Source organism: Siniperca chuatsi, linkage group LG2, assembly GCF_020085105.1.
Source record: "Siniperca chuatsi isolate FFG_IHB_CAS linkage group LG2, ASM2008510v1, whole genome shotgun sequence".
NCBI lineage: Eukaryota > Metazoa > Chordata > Actinopteri > Centrarchiformes > Sinipercidae > Siniperca > Siniperca chuatsi.
In genome coordinates, this window is record NC_058043.1 from 26,710,026 (window position 1) to 26,731,622 (window position 21,597).

At 42.8% G+C, this 21,597-nt stretch overlaps 1 protein-coding gene across 5 annotated transcripts; it reads left to right on the top strand.

Moving 5' to 3' along the window:
- Positions 1–787: 787 nt before the first annotated feature.
- ccdc120b (coiled-coil domain containing 120b) lies at positions 788–19,661 on the top strand. Of its 5 annotated transcripts, none has more exons than XM_044219642.1 (12): positions 791–1,230; positions 7,262–7,416; positions 7,502–7,601; positions 11,946–12,076; positions 12,754–12,855; positions 12,951–13,071; positions 13,267–13,326; positions 13,646–13,756; positions 14,792–14,945; positions 15,091–15,192; positions 15,522–16,556; positions 17,076–19,661. In XM_044219642.1, the coding sequence occupies exons 3-12, from the start codon at positions 7,553–7,555 to the stop codon at positions 17,314–17,316; spliced, it is 2,106 nt and encodes a 701-aa protein (XP_044075577.1). In that variant the 5' UTR covers positions 791–1,230; positions 7,262–7,416; positions 7,502–7,552; the 3' UTR covers positions 17,317–19,661. The 5 variants fall into 5 exon arrangements, with proteins under 5 accessions (XP_044075586.1, XP_044075577.1, XP_044075595.1 ...); XM_044219669.1 differs by having other exon boundaries at positions 802–1,230; positions 17,338–19,661; XM_044219651.1 differs by lacking the exon at positions 7,262–7,416 and having other exon boundaries at positions 788–1,230.
- Positions 19,662–21,597: the final 1,936 nt, after the last annotated feature.

The window sequence follows — 21,597 nt, forward strand, 5'->3', positions numbered from 1 at the left end:
ACCGAGCCAGATCATGTTTCAGTGGCTGTCAGAGTGCTTTACTTGTTGGTTATTGGTTTTATTATTATGCATTGTTTCAGTGGGAACCGCAGCTAATGCCTTTAAATTAAGCCAAACCTATATTTTATATTGCTTAAGAGACTTCGATCTCTGGTCCACCAAGGTCTGTGTGTCTGAAGTGAAGCCCTCAGAAACCAGTCTAGCTGATTTACAGTAGCTTGTAATGTGAACATTTGTTATGCCTCGGTGTTCTTCTAAACAAATGGAAAGGCTCCATTTCAACCTAAAAATGCGTTTAATTGTGTTAAAGAATGAAGCGCTAAACGTTGTTATCATGTTTTCTTTAATTTTGTGATGTATTTTCTGTGGTTTGAACCATACAATATTTGAACAAGGCTTTATATTATATTGTGTATGCTATGGATAACAGAGAGAGTTGTTGTTTAAAAGTTGTTTTTAAATAGTATTTTAAAATATTCTTAAGGATTGCTTCATTACTAATATTTAATAAAAATATTCATTTCATGTTCTTTATTTAGAAGGACAGCGTACATTAATCAACATTTCTGTAAATGTGCCAGTGTTAGCCCGTACTAGCTTTATAAACAAATGAGGTTGTAGCTTTTTTGCCTGGATAAGAAGGTCCCGCACCTACACAGAAAATATAACTCTTTTTAAAATTGTCCTCACAGAATAACTGGCAAAGCGAGGATGAGTAGAGCGCTTGAACACAACACACATCAATTCGAGCTAATGTGTTTTTTTTTTGGTTTTGTTTTTACTGTTCAGCGTCATTGTGCGCGTGCCTATGCAACAACTGGATAATAATATTTGTATCAGGATTAACTGGCGCACGTTGAAGGCATGTAACAGCTGGGAGGGGCACCATTGCTGTGACAGCGTTGAGTCAGTTGGCTGTGTAAAATAGAGGGTTTTCATCCGGCGCAGAAGGGAAAGCTTTCTTCTTTCTCAAAGCAAGTCTGCTGAGATGCGCAGGGCTCCGACACAGCGGAGGTCGCGAGGCTGCTGGTGAATTACAATTGCGATACGAAGCCACCATGAACGAGGGGCTTTTTTTCGTGTATTACGACTTACCGCGCGTTTAATGAATTAAAGCTTTCTTCTGGGGAGGATTTTTGTCCTGTGGTGTTACGCAGGAATGCTTTTTCTCGGCTTGGTTTTGCTACAGAGGGCCATGGAGACCTCCGAAGGCATCGGTCATGCTCTCTGGTAAGAGGGGTTTCTGTTCCAAGATGTCCTCATCCTAACTGGGCGTATTAATGAATAGCCGTCAAGACAACCTAAATTATCTATTAAAAAAAATAGCTTAGCCTACATGGGAGACCACAGTAGGCAACGTTATTTGCTATTTTATTTATTATTTGAACGTAAAAACCGGGTTTGTCATCGTGTCAGTCTGTGACACAGCCGCGATATGTTATTGCTTCCATTAATTAGTCCAGTGTATTTTGTTATCAGCCAGTGCTGCCGCCTGCGACAACTATGCAGATGCAGGACGGCTGCAGCCTCGGAAGCCGGGCTTCATGTGGGAACACATGCTTTGTGCTCTCCACGCTGAGATAAACAACACGCCTGTAAATTAAATGCACGGAGTCCATGAGCTGAAGTCCAATATGTCTCCTTCACCAGCGGCTGTAAACCGAACAACATATTGTTTGTGTGGCACATTCCTTAAAAGGGAGAAAATGCCAGGATTGCAACAGCATCTGCGTGAATTCAAACGAGCAGCTGTAAAGGAGTAAAAATCTGTGTCATGCTTCTTGGGAATACACAACTTCTCCCTGATACTGCATTGTTTTGGAGCATAAATAGGCAGGAGCACGCTGCTACTGCTGTCTGCTGGGCCATATTGATTTCACTGTTCTCATTTAGCAATACTGCTTGTTCTCATGCAGCAGTGTTAAGCCCTATTATTAACAGATTCCTGAACAAGGATGTCTGTCTGGATCTGAAAAAGACTCATCCAAATGTGTTGTGTGGGTCAGTGAGTGCCTTCAGGGTGTTTCACTGCTAGTCCACCTTTTGGTGTTTCTGGGAAACACCTCTCTGTTTTCAGAAGAGGACTTTCCACTTTGCTGCCTAGCATTTTCAAAAGTGCTGATTGTTCCTATTTTTGGGGTTTCTTGTGTTTACAGGGGCTTGGTATTCTTGCATCATTAGGCCATTTGCAAAGAGGTTTGGTTTAGCTGTTTTACTGCAGGGGAAGCTAGGACACAATTCTTGCTCGGTGTCATCTTGTTCAAGGGGATTTTGACACATGTTGGTGTTTGTTTTCTCCCCTCTCTGTTTGCTGTTATCTTTAAATTGGTAGCATGGCACTCTACTTTTCTGGAAAGCACTCCCTGTGGTTTTCATGCTACTTTGAGTGTTACAATTCAATCAAACACCATGGGATTGGACCTTGACCCAGATCGGTGCAAACATAATGGTATTCTTTTGCCATTTTGTTACATCAAGGTGACACTGCTCCTTTTATGATGCCCTCAAGACATGGACTGACATGATTTGAGCATCTGGATCAGTAGTAGTTGACTGACAAACATGTAGGTTTAGTCGGGTGTGTGAAAAGTCACACACATTCACTCCCTGATCTGGATCCAGGACCTTTCAGCAAACCCTTTTACCTGTGCATTTGCATGGATTTAAAATGAAAATATGCTTTTGTCTTCGTCCAAAATGTCTTGGTATGTAGCGTGTGAGCTCAGGGAATCAAATCCCAGACCTTATCAAGTGTTGAAAATACACCAGAGCAGTAGTGCCACGGATAAGATTCACCCACATTCCTTCAGTCACAAAGAACACATAAGCACCAAAGAATCAGATCAGGCTGTTATGCATGTGTAGTAATGAATGTAAGTGTATGGCTGTGGCTGCACATCATAAGCAGCCCCGAACGCCCTCCAAAACCAAACAAGGCGGATTACAGCCACAGTGGAACATAAAAACGACTTTGGAACACATACTGTACAGAAATCCCACCAGGTGTTACAGAGCAAAGGGAACGCATAGGAATAATCCCCTCGGACGTTAGAGCCACATTCCTTTCTTTATTACTCCCCCCACCTCAGCTTAGCAGAATCCAGGTGGATAGCAATCACCAAGATTGCTTTGTTTCACCCGCTGTAGATGTGTCAGATGTGCAAAGGTGAGCGTCAAGGCCAGGGAGGAGAAATGGTGAGCCACGTGATTGGTCAGTCCGAACTAAGCTGCCCTGCTGTGTGCGATAAGCGTGTTATAAATCAGTATTTCATGGATATAGAGAGCACAAGAAGAGATCATATTAGTGTGGGGGGGTGGAGGGGTGGGGTCACCTGACCTCCCATAATCCCTCCACAGTTCTTTGGTTGGGGTTTCAAAGTGAGGTTCAGAGGTTGGACGCATCAAGAAGAAACACCGGAAGTGCTGTCATCGTTGAAGGCATTGTGAGAGCCAACCCTGCAACATTTGATATGGATATTTCAAAGCTACACAGTCTACAACACTATTGGTCTAGTTTTGACTCCTCGGAAGCCGTTTCCGGACCTCCGCGCTCCTCCGGCAGGCTCTGTACAGTTGTAACCCTGCTCTGGTTGCCATGTGTAAGTTGACAACAGCAGCAGCTGTGTTAACACCAACAGTCAACATGAGGGCTGCCTGCCTCACCTGTCTGTAGAGAGCTGGAGGTAACATCTCAGCTGCTCTATAGTGCCTGTTGAAAGAGACTAACAAACATATTGTGCATTTGTTGCCACTTGCATCCGATATGAGGTTGTTGCAGAAGCATCTACAGTTATATATTAAGACATGTTGTACTGTAAGTCATGAATATATGTGTTATATAAATGCTGTTGACAACAGTAGCCCATTCCTGGGACTCTTGGGCCAGATAAAAGCTGACAGCAGCTGGGAGGCGTCGTGTTTATCAAGGGATGTGGAAACTGAATGTAAAACCTGTTGCCTGTAGTCATTTAGCTTTGCTATAAATGTTGCGGTCAAATATGTATGACTTCTAAGCTGAAGAGAGAGCGGTGCAGTTTGTTGTGTGCGGACATGGTAGGATTGGACCTACCTTACAGGCTTCAGCGTTTTGCTCGCCAGACTTGTATATTAAACTCCTCGCTGATTTGCATTCGTGTGATGCATGCTGCACAGGGGCAGCTCACTCTCATCGCACAGCTCATGTTTTAATCAACATGGCTCCCACAGTGCTATCTATACCACCATGCAGAGCCCATCCCTCATGCCCCCACACACGTTAAGTCAACATGAGTTTGATGATCATGCTGCATTCATATCTCTCATACTCATTTCTCCTCTGGTCCCTCCTTTGATACCGCTCTCTGTGACTCTGTTTATCTGATTCTTCATTGTCCCATCATCTCTCCCGCAGGCCTCTCTCTGGAATGTGATGCAGTCTCGTGTTGTTGTACCTACACCTCTGCACACAGCTGTACACCAGATGTTTAAGCAGTTAGCGCTTGACTTCAACCAGTGAGACCACTGATCCTCTCAGGTGTGTTATTTGTTAGACTCAGTAGTGGTTAAAGTGCGACCTGTTGCAGTTGATTGATTCGCCTTTGTCTTAAAGCGATACCTGAGGTTACCCTGGAGTGTGTGTGTGTTTGGGGTATTTGGGTGCTAAGCACTCACTACTGTGTTGCCATTTTTTGGCATTTTGTTTTTTCCCCTTTGTATTTCCTTTATGTCTCTTTCTATAGTTGGAACCTTTTCTGTTTCAGTTTAATTATTAACTAATGCTACTACATTCAGCTTTATTCTAAACAAATAGCAACAGCTGTTGTTGGAAACTTTTCCACAGAAAGACCTGCTGGAATGTTACAAGTAGCAAATGTAAAAGCTTTCATCAACTGGATACACTGTGGGTTACACTAAAGTAAGACTTACGTAAGTGTAAGCTGGTGTGGAATCTTTGCTGAACAACAAGCAATTAAGGGATAATGGTAAATGCTAAAACACAGTGTGAAGTGCAACACACACTGGCAGTTTTGTGGAGCATCACGTTATTTCACATACGTCAGTTGATGCCAGTAGCACGCATGGGACGCATACAGACAGAAGAACTCGTCAAGTACAGTAGTCAGGATGTTTTGAATGTGACAGAATTGCTGTTTTTCTGGAGAGTCGATGTGCGTCGAGGCTGGGAAATAGGACAGTGGCGTACCCCAACGCGTTGTGTTTAGACGCCACAGGTGTGTGTTGCCCTGTAGAGAAGTATGCAGAGTAGAGTCATTATGTCAGCAAACTGACTTAGTAATGTCAGTTACACAGCAATATTTACTTGCTAACGTTTGCTAACATTAGCTACTGGTCATACCAGACCAAATAAGGCTGTAGCAGCAAAAGCCCTGAGTGTGTTGAAGAGAACAAAGGTGTGTTTTTATCGCTAATTTTGTAAGAGGAAGACTGTGTACTTTTTTTCTTCAAAAGTTACATTGTGACACTTTAAATGACTGTATTATATCAGTTATAGGAGCAAAAATGAAACATTAGTTAACCCAGTGCACTTAAGTCAAAGGATTGTTAGTTTTCTAAAGAGATAAAGGGCACATTTTAGTGAGTGAAAAGGATAGCATCAAGTTTACAAGCAAATGTTTTGGTTGCTGGACAAAGCCATTCTTAAGAGGCATGGCAGCGTTTTGGCTCCAGTATTCAGCTGCCCAGCGACCATCCAGATGAATACCAAATGTCTCTGTCTGTCTTCTCTTGACTGCTTCTCTCAGTGGGTTTACTGCTCAGCCTCGCTGTTCAACAGAGAACAGACATGATACTGCCTTCTACATTCCTAGGTGAAAGTCCTTCTCAGTATATTCGATTAACTTAAAATCTGATTATCACAGACTCGGATTTGTGTAACAGGATTCATGTGATCACCTTTTGTCTGAGCGGCGGCCGTAACTTTGCCACTTGTTCGTGTGAACGGCTCCTACTTGTCTGTCAGTGGGAGGTCGAGCATGCTGGGGGTTTTCACACGTACAGCAGCAAACAGCAGTTAATGGTTCAGTTCCAGGACAGGAGCCAACACAAACTCAGTAAAAGTATTTCAAATATGTCCTTACACAAAGTGAGCCTCATTCTTTATGTTGTTTGAGTGAGGAAAACAGACCACTATGTCTTATTGACCCAAAAAAAGCAAAAAGATGGTCAGTTGTGTGTGAGCTTTGAGACAGCTGCTCAGAGTAACTGATAGATAAATGTTTCCTTTTGAAAGATGTGATGCTGGCAGAAGCAGACTTTGGACGGGTAATTTTGATTCAGCCCTTGAGGCCTTTCATCTAGATTTGTGGGTTGAATGGAGTCGATTTATGATTTACTCGACTGGCAAGATGCTTGTTTATAGCAGCATTGAGTGAGAGGCTTTTGGCAGAAAACGCTATTGCTATTTTTGGATGTAAAGTCTCTATTGGGTATTAGGGAAGAGGCTTTGTATGTAATGAAGCTCCGTTATGTGGGGAAAAGTGCACATGAAACATTGCTCACTTGCTACAGTCGAGCGAAGGCAGCATTTCTCGTCTTAGGTTGTCTTTTTCAATTTTAGGCAACCCTTTAAAAATGTTTCCTTTACAATAGAACTAGCCCTGATGATCTGATATGTAGAAGCTATAAAATATAGTAAATGTAATTCCATGCAAAGTGAATTTCATGTAAACCTTGATATTTATGACAGCAGCAAAGAGGAAACTCCTCTGAACATTGCGTTTATTCCTCGCCTCTGTTATTTATTCCATCACTTTGCTCCTGGCTCTATTCCTCTGGCTCCCTCTCTTTTGTACCAGTTGCTATTGAGCTGTTGAGACATAAAACACACAGGGTTTAGGTTTCTCCCTCTCTGTTTCTGTCCATACATTATTAATGTTACTTATCCTGTCTCGTTTTTCCTTCTCTTTTCATATTAATTGGTTGCTAATTGTATCTGAGAGCTAATTTTAGAGGATTACTCATTTTCAGAATGCCTTAAGGTGCAAGTTAAGTTATCAGACTTTTATTGAACTTTTGATATACATTTTTAAATGTTCCATAAAACCGGCTAAATGCATATTTTTAATATGGATTTATAAATTGTCAAATCTGGGTTTATAGTGCTTTTAGTGAAGCTGTTGCGATCCTGACAATAGATTCTCTACATACAGGGACGGTCCCCTTGCAGAGTCTCTGATGATTTACGCAGATTTTATACTGTTAATATTGTTCTACTATTATTTACTTTTTAAGCTGTATTAGTAATATTTTTAACCTTTTCAAGGATTCTGCTTTAGACACCCGAACAGAGGTGCAGTGGCTCCTCCTGATGGTCCCTGGTGTAATCTGATCTAGGAGACACCCATGCTTATCTACTGCTGACTTGCTAGAAATCCATTGACTCTACACCTCAAGAAAACACATGGCTGATACTGCAAGGTTAGAGAGAAGAAAACATCTGAGCCTGAATATATTTTGTTGATGCACCTCAGCAGCAGTTAAATCTCTGTTTCTTTTTCATCAGGTAGAGACGCGGCTGGGAGCGTGAGTTGTAAAGTCCCCAGAATTACATCACATGGAGGTCAAAGGACATCTGATCACATCCATGGGTTTGGGGGCTCCTGGTGAGTGTAAGGACAGACACATTCATGTCTGGACAAGCCTGAAATGGCCTGGCAATTCTATCAGCTTGTGTTTTTTCTGACAGTTCAACAGAAGGAAAACAAGTGTTTTTTTAAGGGAGCAGCCAGCTGAAAAAGCAGCTGTATGTGTGAAGGCCTTTTGTTAACGTACTGTCACCCCAGCTGCCAGATAATCTTATCAGAGCACTGAGTAACTGTGAGCAGACATCAAGTTGTTAGAAACAGACACTTTAAAACGCAACCATTGTGAAACAGTAGAAACAAACTGCATTTTTACTTTAGTCTGTCATTTTTTAATTTTTTTTTCTTATGGTCAACAAATCCCATGAAAAGACAAAAAACAACATGTTAGTCTCTCAAATCTTTCTGACTTCCCTACCCTGTCTGTGGCTCTCAGCCCTAAGTTAACTGGCTCCTACTGAAGAAAACAATATAAAGCAATTTTTTTAAATGCTCTGTAACAGCTGGGCATTGTAGTTTCTAGTAAACTTTACTCGTAACTAGTAAGCAGTGCATTTGTTGGGGACTGTTTTTAGCTGTGGATGAATACACATTTTGTGCTCTAATGAGTATTTAAAGGTTGGGTATGTGATTCTAATTCTAATACACGTCTTTTTGTCAAATTCAGCGAATGTCTCCTCACTGTCCGCTAGCTGTCTGTTCAGTGTGTGTGCTGTATTAAAAAACGCCGGTGTTTGTACATGGCCCAGGCTCTGTAAATGGGAAACAAATGAAGTGGCTCAAACTGAGCCATTCCAGCCATGATCTGTGTGTCAGGTAACGTTAAATGACTTGCCCACGGACATTCAGCTTACTTTCTAGTTTGCCAAGATATGCTGCTGTTGTGATGTTAGCTATAGTTCGGGCCGACAGGGATCACACCGGGAGCGGTAAGCGGAAAGGTGGCGGGCTTGCTGTTCTAGTTAACAACAGATGGTGTAACCCTGGTCACGTTACCATCAAGCAGAGTATCTGTAGCCCGGACATTGAACTGTTAGCTGTGGGACTCCGGCCATATTATCTGCCACGTGAATTTTCACATGCCATTGTTGTGGCTGTTTACATCCCCCCCTCTGCTAACCCGGCATCGGCGTGCAACGGCATTCACACCGCCATAGCACATCTCCAGACTCAACACCCGAGTGCACTCATTTTAATCTCGGGTGACTTCAACCATGTTAGTGTTTCAACAACACTGACTAATTTCACCCAGTATGTGAGCTGTCCTACTAGAGAGGAGAGGACACTGGACCTGCTGTATGCTAACGTTAAGGATGCATACAGCTCTTCCCCCCTCCCCCCTCTGGGTAGGTCAGACCACAACCTGGTTCACCTCAAATCCAGCTATGTGCCTCTGGTTAAAAGGCAGCCTGTGACCACAAGGACAGTGAGGAGATGGTCAGGGGAGGCCTATGAGACACTGCAGGAATGTTTTGAGGTGACAAACTGGGATGCACTCTGTGAGCCTCGTGGAGAGGACATTGACGGGCTCACTGAGTGCATCACTGGCTACATTAACTTCTGTGTGGACCGCAATGTCCCAACCAAGATGGTCCATTGTTATCCAAATAACAAACCGTGGGTAACAAAGGACATCAAGGACATTCTGAACGCCAAGAGGAGGGCCTTTACGGATGGTGATAGGGAGGAGGTGAGGGCAATCCAGGCTGACCTGAAGGTGAAAATCAGGGAAGCCAAGGAGAAGTACAGGAGGAAGCTGGAGAGGAAACTTCAGCAGAACAATATGAGGGAGGTCTGGAGCGGCATGAAGAGCATCACTGGCTTCAGACCGACTGGCAGCAGAGGAGTTGAAGGCAACTTGGACAGGGCCAACGAACTGAATCTGTTCTTTAACAGATTCGACACACCGGCTCCTGCTCATCCCCCCTCTAACTCAGCTGCTGCCGGCCCTCAAGCTCCTCTGAGTACTCTGCTCCCCCCTCCCCATCAGGCTAACGGCCCTCTCCAGACCGACGACTCCCCCCCTCCCCCACCTGTAACTTCTGCTGTGTGCCTGACTGCTGACCAGGTGAGAGGACAGCTGATGAGGCTCCACTCAAACAAGGCTGCAGGCCCCGATGGCGTTAGCCCCGGGGTGCTAAAAGCCTGTGCCCCCCAGCTTTGTGGAGTCCTTCAGCATGTCTTCAACCTGAGCCTGAGTCTTCAAAGGGTCCCCATTCTGTGGAAGACATCTTGCCTCGTTCCTGTGCCGAGGACGCCACGCCCCAGTGGCTCCAAGGACTACAGACCGGTGACACTGACCTCCCACATAATGAAGACCCTGGAGAGACTAGTGCTGGAACAGCTGCGGCCCATGGTCAGACCCCTCCTGGATCCCCTTCAGTTCGCCTACCAGCCCCGGCTGGGAGTTGAGGACGCCATCATCTACCTGCTTAACCGCATCCACACCCACCTGGACAGGCCGGCAAGCACGGTGAGGATCATGTTTTTTGACTTCTCCAGTGCTTTCAACACCATCCGGCCAGCCCTGCTGGGTGAGAAGCTGGCAGCGATGCAGGTGGATGCCCCCCTTGTGTCCTGGATTGTGGACTACCTGACTGGCAGACCACAGCACGTGCGCCTGCAGCACTGTGTGTCAGACAGCGTGGTCAGCAACACTGGGGCCCCTCAGGGGACTGTCCTCTCTCCCTTCCTCTTCACCATCTACACCACAGACTTCAGCTACCACACAGAGTCCTGCCACCTTCAGAAGTTTTCTGATGACTCTGCTGTGGTGGGATGTATCAGCGGTGGTGATGAGACGGAGTACAGGGCTGTGGTGGGGAACTTTGTTTCATGGTGCGAGCAGAACCATCTGCAGCTCAATGCGACAAAGTCAAAGGAGCTGGTTGTGGATCTACGGAGGGCCAAGGCACCAGTGACCCGGTTTCCATCCAGGGGTCAGTGTGGACATTGTGGAGGACTACAAGTACCTGGGAGTACACTTAGACAACAAACTGGACTGGACCAAGAACACTCAGGCTGTTTATAGGAAGGGCCAGAGCCGCCTCTATTTTCTGAGGAGGCTGAGGTCCTTCAACATCTGCCGGATGATGCTGAAGATGTTCTATGAGTCTGTGGTAGCCAGTGCCATCCTGTATGCTGTTGCATGCTGGGGCAGCAGGCTAAAGGTAGCGGACGCCAACAGACTCAATAAACTGATCCGCAAGGCCAGTGACATTGTGGGGGTGGAGCTGGACTCTCTGGCAGTGGTGTCAGAGAGGAGGATGCTGGCCAAACTACATGCCATCTTGGACAATGTCTCCCACCCGCTCCATGACGTGCTGGTCAAGAAAAGGAGCACCTTCAGCGGAAGACTCATCCCACCAAAAAGCACCACAGAGCGCCACAGGAAGTCATTCCTGCCTGTGGCCATCAAACTATTTAACTCCTCCCTCTAAGGGTTAGACTGTTTGACCCTAGGTCACTAAACTGGACATTGAAGATTGTACTAGCCATAATTAATAATAAGTGTGCAATATTCTGTGTAATACTTCCGTGCAATATTAGTTTTCCCCTTGTTAGTTTTTATCTTATTTATTGCTACTGAAACTATTTTTCCGCTTATTAATATTATTTATTACATAAGGAGTTACATTGTATTCTAGACTGTACTTTCATCACCAACCAGTAAACCCACTTGGTACTTGACACTTAGTTTATCTTATACTTATACCGACAGGATACTTAACTTATTTCTGACCTGTTTTATAGTGTTTATTTTTTTCTAGTACTTTCTCCGGTGTGCACTGACGTAAAGACGAGCTACTGTAACAAAGAGTTTCCCTACGGGGATCAATAAAGTATTTCTGATTCTGATTCTGATAGTAGCAGGAGAGTTGTGAGTATCGCTGTCTGGAGCTGATTTGCTGGCTCTGGAAAACGTCTGGTTCTCTCTGCATGTTAGCTTCACAGCAGCAACTGTAGGGACAGTTTGCTAACGTACAACCTAGCTAACGTTAGTTACATTACTTGCTGTCTTGTTGTTCACTCTATATCATGGTATTTGTCATGGTATTGGATTTCTCAGACAGTGTATGTGAGATAGACTCAAAAGAAACTACAGTTTCCATGTACAAGGTAATGAAGGAACATGTCACCCAGTGCAACAGAGTGTGGCTCATTGATGTGTTTTTAATAGTTCTGAGACTGGAAGATATATATACACATATTGGATCCACAGACAATACTTGTTAGCAGGATCATTCATTGTTGGTTTGGGTCTTTTCGTGGGATTTGTTGACAGTAAAAAACTCTAGAATATTGCAAGCCCTTAACTTTAATTCAGTCTTTCTGAAGATGCATTACATGTGCTGTGCTGTGTAGATGTTCAAGGCTGCCAGGACAGCAAGCTGCAGGCTGAGAGGATTGCAGCTTTACAAGAGAGGAAGCAGGCCCTGGAGGCTCTCCTCAACACCAGAGTGGGAGAGCTCAAACAAGTCTGTTTGCAGGAAGCAGTGAGTAGCTCTCACTTCACTTTTGAAACATACATGGCTCAAGGTGCAACATTCTCACTCCATACACTAGTTTTTAGATGACAACTGTAGTAAGTTAATTTGTTCACTTCTTGTGTTTTTACTAAAGAGACTGAAGCATATTGCAGATTATAGCATATTTTTTAATATTCTGTAAATGTGAACCTCTGATCTTAGATGCAACTTGTTGAGAATCAGTGATTTATTTTTCTCAAATAAAATGGCTTGCATATTAATATTTCCTTGATTGCTCCAGATAACTTGTCAGTATGTCTTAATGAAGCCACAGCGGCCTCAGCTTTTCATTAACAGCTGTTAAAAACATTCCTTTGTTTTCAGCTGGATATATAGTCACTCACTCTGTCTCTGCATGCTCTATTCTTGGATTCACAAGTTATCTGTTCTGTTTCAGTCTGGCTAATTTAGAAGTTTGAAGCACTACTCATCTGCACAGTTATTCTGTTTCTGCTTTAGAGGTAAATTATGATAGAACCATTATTTCTGGCATCTATTTCGGTGCAGTCAACTATTTAAAGGGTGGTTTTATTGAGACTTAAAGTAATCTGTTAAGTGGTATCATTTTATGTAACACTTTGGAGCTCACAGGCCAATGAGAAGATGGATTTTAGTTACTGGGCGCTAATGAATGTCCTCTGCAGGAGCTGACTGGGAAGTTGCCACGTGCTTTCCCCCTGGAGACGGGAGAGAAACCCCCACTGGTGCAGCGCAGAGTTGGCCTGACGCCCAACACCAAGGGAGAGGTAAGTCAACACCTTGAATATCAATTGTGTTTACGCAGCAGCTGTACCGCTGTGTGTACTTGTGGTCTAACACGGCTGGCTGTCCCTGGCTGCAGGATGAGGCTGCCCAAAGAAAGCAGATGAAAGACATCTTCACTGGTGCTCTGTACAGACACTCAGAATCCGGCCAAAATGTCCCAAATAGCAAGAGGACGGTTCATCGGGGGTGTCACACAGGTATAATTACAAAACACCTAAAACCACACCCACACACCTACTTTAAAAAAACAAAAACATATCTGGTGTAAGTGAATAAAAACAAATCTGCAGTCATTAACATTTTATGCTTTTGAAAAACACTCTTGGCTTTGCACTTGCGTTTAGCAAAGATATCAAATTTCACGCTGAATTGATTGGTTTGTTGTCTTTCAGAGGACACTGTCATGTCAGAGAGTACAAGCTCCATGTCAGATTCAACATCCCATGACAATGGTGAGTCAACCGAATACTGTCTTTCAACAACTATCTCTGTCTCTGATGAATACTGTTTATCCATACATAATGAGCTTAACTAACGCGGTAGGAGGCAGGCAGGCATTTTTCACATTCAAAATACATCACTCACACTTAGCGGGTGGGAGACTCATTTGCACTTCTGGTGTTAAGGTACCAAATAAGAATATGAAGTCACATTTCAGTTGTAAACCCAAAATAGCACACTTGACTTTTTGTGCTTTTAATGAAAGTGATATTTTTTTTGTCATTTGTTAGTGGGCATCATTAAACAACTAACATACAGCTTTTTAATTAGTGCCTCCTTTCATACGTACCGTGACGTGTTCACCGTCATCACGTCAACTCTGCGACGCTGCCGGGCCGCGAGGGGATAAAATCTGCTGTAAGATGGGACTTAAGATGCAGGGTATGTGCAAGATGTGCTGCTGTACACAAGTTACTCACTTACAGTTTATTGACTTTTATTTTATTGGCCGTTACGAACAAAAAATTTAGGAAATGGTCTTTAGAATGGTCCTAAACTGTAATTTACCAGTGTCTAAAATACCATTTGGAACAACATCTTTTATTACGTAACACCGATCCTGTCCAAACAGAACTTCAGTGTTGTTTAAGTCATAACTTAAAAAAACAATATTTGATGACAGACACCAGTACTTTATTACTTACTTTATACCAACCATAATGTCATACAATTATACTGTATATCTTTATTCAGAGAGGCAGACACAGGGTGGAGGGTGGAGGGCGGAGGGCGCAACTGTTGTCCAACCTGAGCCAAACATCCTCACTGGCTGCCAAACATCAAACCCTTTTCTTCTTCTCTTCTGTGGCTCTTCTTCTTCTTCTTCTTCTTCTTCTTCTTCTTCTTCTTCTTCTTCTTCTTCTTCTTCTTCTTCTTCTTCTTCTTCTTCTTCTTCTTCTCCTCCCTTTCTTTCTTTTTCATCTCCTTCTTCTCTTACTTTTCTATCTTTTTTACTTTTCTTTTTCTCCCCCTTTGTCTGTCCAGTCTTCACCCACTTCTTGCGAGACCAGAAACTTCTCCTCTCCTTTTTCATTTTCAGACAGAGCTCCTCCAGTTCTTTCTTCTCTTCCTCCACCTGTTTTACTCTGGTTTCCCAGCTCTGTTCTTTCTCGGCCAGCGTCCTGAACTTCTCCTCCAGATCATTGTATTTTGTCTGCCAAGCTCTGTCGCTCTGGATTATTTACACGATATTATCATATGTGTATTATTAACATATCAATATTTTGTTGTTAAATATCACGGTTATCGTCAATACCGGTACATTGCGACACCTCTACTTTAAATACTTTACAGATACACAGTGTGAATATTTGCCCATTTTCATTTATTTTCTTTAGGTCTAAATGGTAACAAACCTCACTGTAGAAATGTCTGTTTAGTTAAAAGATCTTTTCTTTGTTTTTCTTCTCCCAAAAGAGTCTTCTCCCAGTGTGGCTGCTGACCAGCGCTCTCTGTCTCAGCCCCGGCTCACTGTGGGCAGCCCTGACCACAGGATCAGCAGGAAGTTGTCTCCAGTTGAGATTTACTATGAGATGAGGACACGCCGCAACTCTGTCACAAGCTCTGTTAGGTACTTAGATACTGCAAGCTGTGCAGTCTGCTTGAGAGTGTACATACTATGTGTGTGTGTGTGTTTGTGTGTGTTTGCAAATATAATCGTGATTGTTTTCATGTATAGGTGATAAATCCATGTCCTCTTGTGTTACTTCTCACAGCCCAACTCACTCTTTACCAAGAAGTGCATCTAACGTCGAGGGTAGAAGTGTTCCCGCTACTCCTCTCTTGGCCCGAACAGCTCCAATCAGCGTTCACGTCAGGTAATCTGTGATACAGTGATGCTTCTGTCTGACACAGCACGGCCACAGCTCCCTTCCACTGCGATGAACTGTGTGGTTGGAAATGGCTTAATGACTTAGTTCAATGCAGACACAGAGTCAGCGTTGTAACAACAATTAGTGTCATATTTAGCTACCAGCAAGGGCTCGAGCTCATCGTTTGGTGTTTAAGCATAAAAATTGTGTCCCTTCTTAAGTGATTCTCTGTGAAATGCAGTTACATGGTTTTCATTAAAATTACTTCCACTCACTTTTCTGCATCCATAGTTGCTCGAAGTCGTCCCCTAATGTAATGCTAATCTCTGCTTTAGGTCGGATGCATCAGGTGGTAATGGGTTGAAGCAATGGTCTGGCAGCCTGGATGTGCCCTATATGATTCCACTGGCCCAGGAGGGCTCTTCTTCTGACCGCCGAAGCTGCCCTTACAGCTCCCGGGCCAGGCGCAGTAACAGCTCAGAGGCCCTGCTGGATAGATCGAGCCTCCCTGATGATCCTGCTCCCAGAAACGGGATGCCTCCCAGAGGAGGGCCCTACAAGAGCTCAGAGACACTAACTGATGGCAAGCTGCGACACATTCACCTGGGCAGCCCTGAGAGACATGTCGATGGCTCTGTGGAACAGGCCAAAATGCGTCTGTCCATGGGCAGCAGAGGGGCTGGTGGAGGCTACAATGAGCTACTGATGGACTATATCTGGGGGAAACAGCAGAGGATGCAAGTGCAGCACCACCTGTACCAGTCCACAGGCAGGATCTGGCAGGACATGTCCTCTCCTCGCTCCTCCACTGCGGCGGTGCCGCATGCCAATGGCTTTTCCCATTCCCAGGTGCACCTACCCAGCGCTGCACCTCCTTACAGCCCCATGGTCCTCCGAGGGTCCCAAGCTGAGCTGCGCAGGGTCAAAGTCACCAGAACCAAATCTTGTGGACCCTTTATTCCTTTGCAGCAACATCCCCAGGATGCCATCCTGCTGTCAGCGTACGAGTCTCCCCTTCCTGCCTCTGGCACCACCACATCCTCCATCCCCAACCTGCACCCCTACCAGACCGAACTGTCTGGCCCCTCCTTCAGCCGCAGACCCCCACAGTTCTCTCTCCCGACCCCAGAGGACTCAACGCGAAGCTTGCATAAAGCCCTGGCTCTGGAGGGATTGAGGGACTGGTACCTGAGGAACGCCCTTGGCTATCCTCCTGCTGCCTCAAAGGGCCACGAGGCAGGGATCTCCCGCCTCTCACACCCCCACCCGCTGGTGCACCAGGCCCAGTCTGTTCAAGGTGAACAAGCTAACCTCCACAGGTCTCAGATACCCCAGTCAGCCAGCTTCCACGGTCACCCGCTGCATGGAAGGTCAGTATTTTATTATATTTTTTATCTTGTTGTGTCGTCTAATTTAAACCTGTATGTTTATTGGTGGGAATAACCATCAGTGTTGTGAGCTAGAATTCATACACATACATCGTAAAAACTTGCAAAATAAAAAAGCCTAAAGGAATGGAACTTTTTCTTTCATTATTGTACAGTGTTTGACAATTACATTGCACTCAAAGCAGAAGAAACGTTGTACTATCACTTTTAAGAGACGTGATTTGATCTGATTTCAAGGGGCATTTTGTATGTTTTAGAATAGATGCTATATAAGAATAAATTTCATTGAACTACAAATACCAACATGCATGTTTGCAAATACAGTCAGTTACTCAGTATTTACCACTGAGGTTTGCTTAAATATCTTTCTCACTGGAGGCTGGCAGCAAGTCTTCCAGCAGAGGATGGTGCTATTACTCTCACTCTATTCCCAACCAATCCATCTATCATCCTCTGACTTTTACAATGGTGGTTGTTTGTGTTTGTATTTTACATGGTCAGCATTATCTGCAGCTGTGTGCCGCCCGCCAACATCCAGGCACTCGGACGTCTCCTGATCAAAAACACTCAAGTTTTCTCACTCATAGGCTTCCTTGAATTGCCTAAAGTGGCCCGTGAGAGACAGCAGTCCAAGCTCTGTTATATTCTGACCATGATTCATACTTTTTATTTCATGAAGATGTATTCTCACTGTGGTTTTACCGTCCACTCTCTGCCTCGTGTTTGTGGAGTGCTGCATTGATTTGTCTTGCCTCCCCAACAGGTCGATGGAGTTCTCTCTCTATCAGGACACTCCCCATCCACAGATGCAAGAGGTGACCCCAAAGGAACCCAGTGCAGACCCAGGCACCCTAGTCTGACGCAGCAGAACACACACACACACACACACACACACTACATTTTATGAGCAAGAACACTGTAGCCTCACACACACCTTCACTAAGACTCACAAAGTCACACAGACAAGTTGATACAATGTGACCTCAACAGCAAAACAAAACACGGCAACCTCAGCAGAAAGAGACTGGAATAAATGACAAACTGTAGCTGTACAGTGTGAAAAAGCCTTGGCAAGTTTCCCGTGTTATAACTGATCCCTGAGTATATGAACTTATGAACTTCAAACCCAGTGTTCTCATGTGGATGTGCACTGGAGTTAGTTGATTTATCTAATAACAACATGGTCATGCTGTAATTCATATATCGATATTTCTGGTCCAACACGAGCAGTAAAATCCTTCCTAATAACCCTGAAAAGTCTCCCGAGATATACTTTTTTACAGAATATATACAACTCTAAATTGCTATTTTGTATCTTCTGAGATATAAAGAACAGTTATATTAAAGAGGTAATTTATTGCTCATTAATCGTGTGATATACAAAGATGTTATATGAGCTCACATCATTTGAAAAGTATTAATACATGCCGGTGAATGTGTGTTTGTAAACTATATAAAACGCAGAAACATGCTTCAGTCTTCATCTGCCGTTAATTTCACATCTTTTTTTTTTTTTTAATGTTTGATAAATGAAACGGGCCATGAACTGTAGCGTACTGGTGTAGCAGACGGGAGTGCCTAAATGTTTTAATATCATCTTGGTTAGAAAACTTTAAAGTGCTTTCTAATAATCAGAAATGCTAGCATTAAGCCTTTGTGAGCTTAGTCTAATCAAAAACTGAAAGCAGTTCACGATGTCACGAAATTTCGGTACTTGGAATGATGTCATATATATTGTGATTTTTCAGTTTGTTTTCTAGATTCAGCTTGGTGCTGGCTGATAAATGTAGCTTTCTCTGTGCTGACCTTGACAGAATAATTAGACCAGTTTTAGGAAAAACCCGAGGGCCGTTGTGAGTCTGCCGTATGGCAGTAGCACGTGACTGTATGACAATAATTTACTCATATCAAATCAGTTTTTTCTGCATTTAGTTGTGGAGGATTTGAGTGTCATATGGAGCACTTTATGAACATCTTAAGCCTTAATTCCCTATGAAATTGTCTCAAAGAGAGATGACAGGCAGTAGGAAGGTTTTGACAGGGTTTCTAATTGGGAAAAATGAAGGTATGAGTTTCGTCAAAATCTACCGAGGGTCTATCTGAGTGTTAGTCTGTATATAGTGTGGATTGTAGGCTACTGATGAGTTTGAAGCTGATATTTTCTTCCCGTACTAACAATGTAATTTTTAAACTAACCACATAAGTATTTAATCAAAATAACCTCCCCCACTCACCCCCTCCCCCCCAAGTGAGCACTATTTAATTGGTTGTAAAAAGTGAAGTGGGTGGTATGAACAGAATAGGGCTGCTGCAGTTTTGAATGACGGTGTGAGCAGGTCTCATACCAGTAAATTTGTTAATGAGAATTCACGCTGGCTGATTTTTGTATTTGTAATGACTTCTACTCATTTCATGTGCTTGGTTTTGTGTTGTTTCAAAAAAATGAACATAACATAATGAAATCCTCTTTTTTAAAGGTTTTTTTTTCCATTTAATGTACTTGATCTTTGGCCATCTTGGGACTCATTTGAATGTAATTCTTTACGTTTGTCATAAGTGATGTTGTTTTCTACTCTGTTACAAACTGTAGCACACCACTGAATGTTACCTGGTTTCTTCTGCTGTCTGATGTGTTCACATCCTCTCAGTATCCAGCTTCATACAGCTTCTTCCAGCTGGTTAAAACCTGAAATCAAAGACCAAACTGCTGTGCACTGGGGGTCGTAAATGTATTTTTCATAAAATGTACTCTGTAAGTTGAAAATAAATGATATAAATTTAGCTCTGAAGCAAATTTATTCAAACTATATTCTATTTATGAACCTATAACATTTTGTAGCTATCTACTGTAGCTCTTTCTCATCAGTGCGAGAATTGGTAATGTGTGTTAAAACCATTTCATTAACAGTGTGACGTGTTAATATTTGATTATTCTTCCTTTTTTTTTATATTTAAGTGCAGCTGTTTTCTTCTTCCCTCCTCTCTTTATAACCAGGCCTATGAAATAAGACTAAATAGGCCTACCCTATACTGTATGTATGAGATTGTGCATTCATTCTACTAAATAAAGTGTCAGGTTGAAATCAACACAGAATGTGACATGTTTGTTTATTGTACATACAGTAATAGTGGAAGCAGTGACATTTTGATAAAGAAGTTGTACCTTTTTATTTTTGTTTCTTATTCTTTACTATTTACTCTCTTTTTATTTTTCTAAATAAAAGTGAAAGGCAATATTAGTCACTATGCTGAAATTTAAATATTAAAGGGTAGATTCACTATTTTTCAAGTCTATCTTAAAACAAATGCCAGGTGTCCATATGAACACTGAAACAGGTTTTGCTTATGGAGTTACATCAGTCTCAGTATTAATGAATGCACACAGAAGGATTCACAGAAATATTTTTCAATGCACACAAAAATATTTATCGTATATAAATGTAAAACAAATCCACACTAAAAATCCACACACATATGCACACACAAACATTTCTGGTTTTAAATGAATGTAATAGAAATCCACAAATATATGTATTCAAACGTATTTGCAATTTTCATCAAACTGTTGAACCTGCATTTACAAACTGCTTGTCATTAGTGACACTAGCGTTAGCTAACAAGTTAGCTATGCTGATAGACAACCTAGGACCATCCATTAGCTAGCAAGCTAACTAATTTAGCAAGCATTCATAACTCAAACATATTTAACCATGCACTACAGAAGGGTTATTAATTAATTGTGGAGAGCAGCTACCAGACTCCATGTTGAGGTTGACCTGCGGTTAGATGTAACGCCATATACAGTAGATACTGCATTCGGGCTTGTGAGATGCATCTGTGCGCTGTTCAAATAGTAGCCTTGAAAATGTCAGACCTTTGTGCTGCTTTTGGATGTTCTAACAAAGGAAATGCCAAAACTATAAAACAGAGAATAACATTTCACAGCTGTGAGGTTATTTTGCAATATTGTGTTTGGATGTAACGCTAGTTGTACAGCACTGAGTTTGTCAATGTACTTATCCTCTATGTGTTATAAATAAAGTTGCTTTAAAATTGAGAAAACAATGACACCCTCGAATCTATGCCTACGTGATTGGCTGAAGCAGAAGGAGCCATCTGATTGACTACAGATAATTCCCCAACCGTGGATGTATAATAAGAACTGGATACGGCGCCGCAGCTCAGCCTTGCTTCCAATTTTTTTCCAGTGGTCACTCGCGGTATTGCAACAAAAAATTCCACTGCTACCCAAAAAGCATTTTCCCCATAGGCCACCATTATAAAAGACACCTCTGTTGACTGTTGACAGGACACCTCAAACTGCAAACAAGGCCAGTTATGGTAGATACTTGTATAGCGCCTTTCCAGTCTTCCGACCACTCAAAGCGCTTCACACTACATGTCATTCACTCCATTCACACACATTCATCCACTAATGGCAGGTGCTAACTGCTATTCAGTACAATGAAACTAAGTGTACTAGTCAGGCAGCATACACAGTTGGCCCTGCAAATAGTAAAACTATGTGGAGCGTAGCACTTATTCATTTTATTAATTACACCTGTGGTTTTCCTGCTAAAATAAATCAAAATGTCTGCTGTAACGTCCCCGGTTCGAGTCCGGGGAACTTTTGCATCTCTCTGTCCCTCACATCCTTCTGTCTCTCTACTGTAATAGAGGCATAAAAATGCCCACAAATACTGTTCTGGGAATCACGTAATGTCACCAGACTTTATATAGCCTACTAGTAAAAATGATAAATGTCTAAGTAACAACAGGTGCAACAAAACTAACAGGGTGAGTGTACGTGCCATGGTTGTGAAGGGCCTTTAATCTCTGTTTCAGTATTTTAGATGAAGTCCATACTGTAGTCCCTAAATGAAAAACTGCTAGTATTATAATTTTCTTTTGATTTATTTACCATAATTACTTCATGGTGACCTATAATATTTCTAAATCCTGTAATTGGATTATATGAAAGTCAAAGATAAAACAATAATACAATTTTTTTAAAATAGATAAG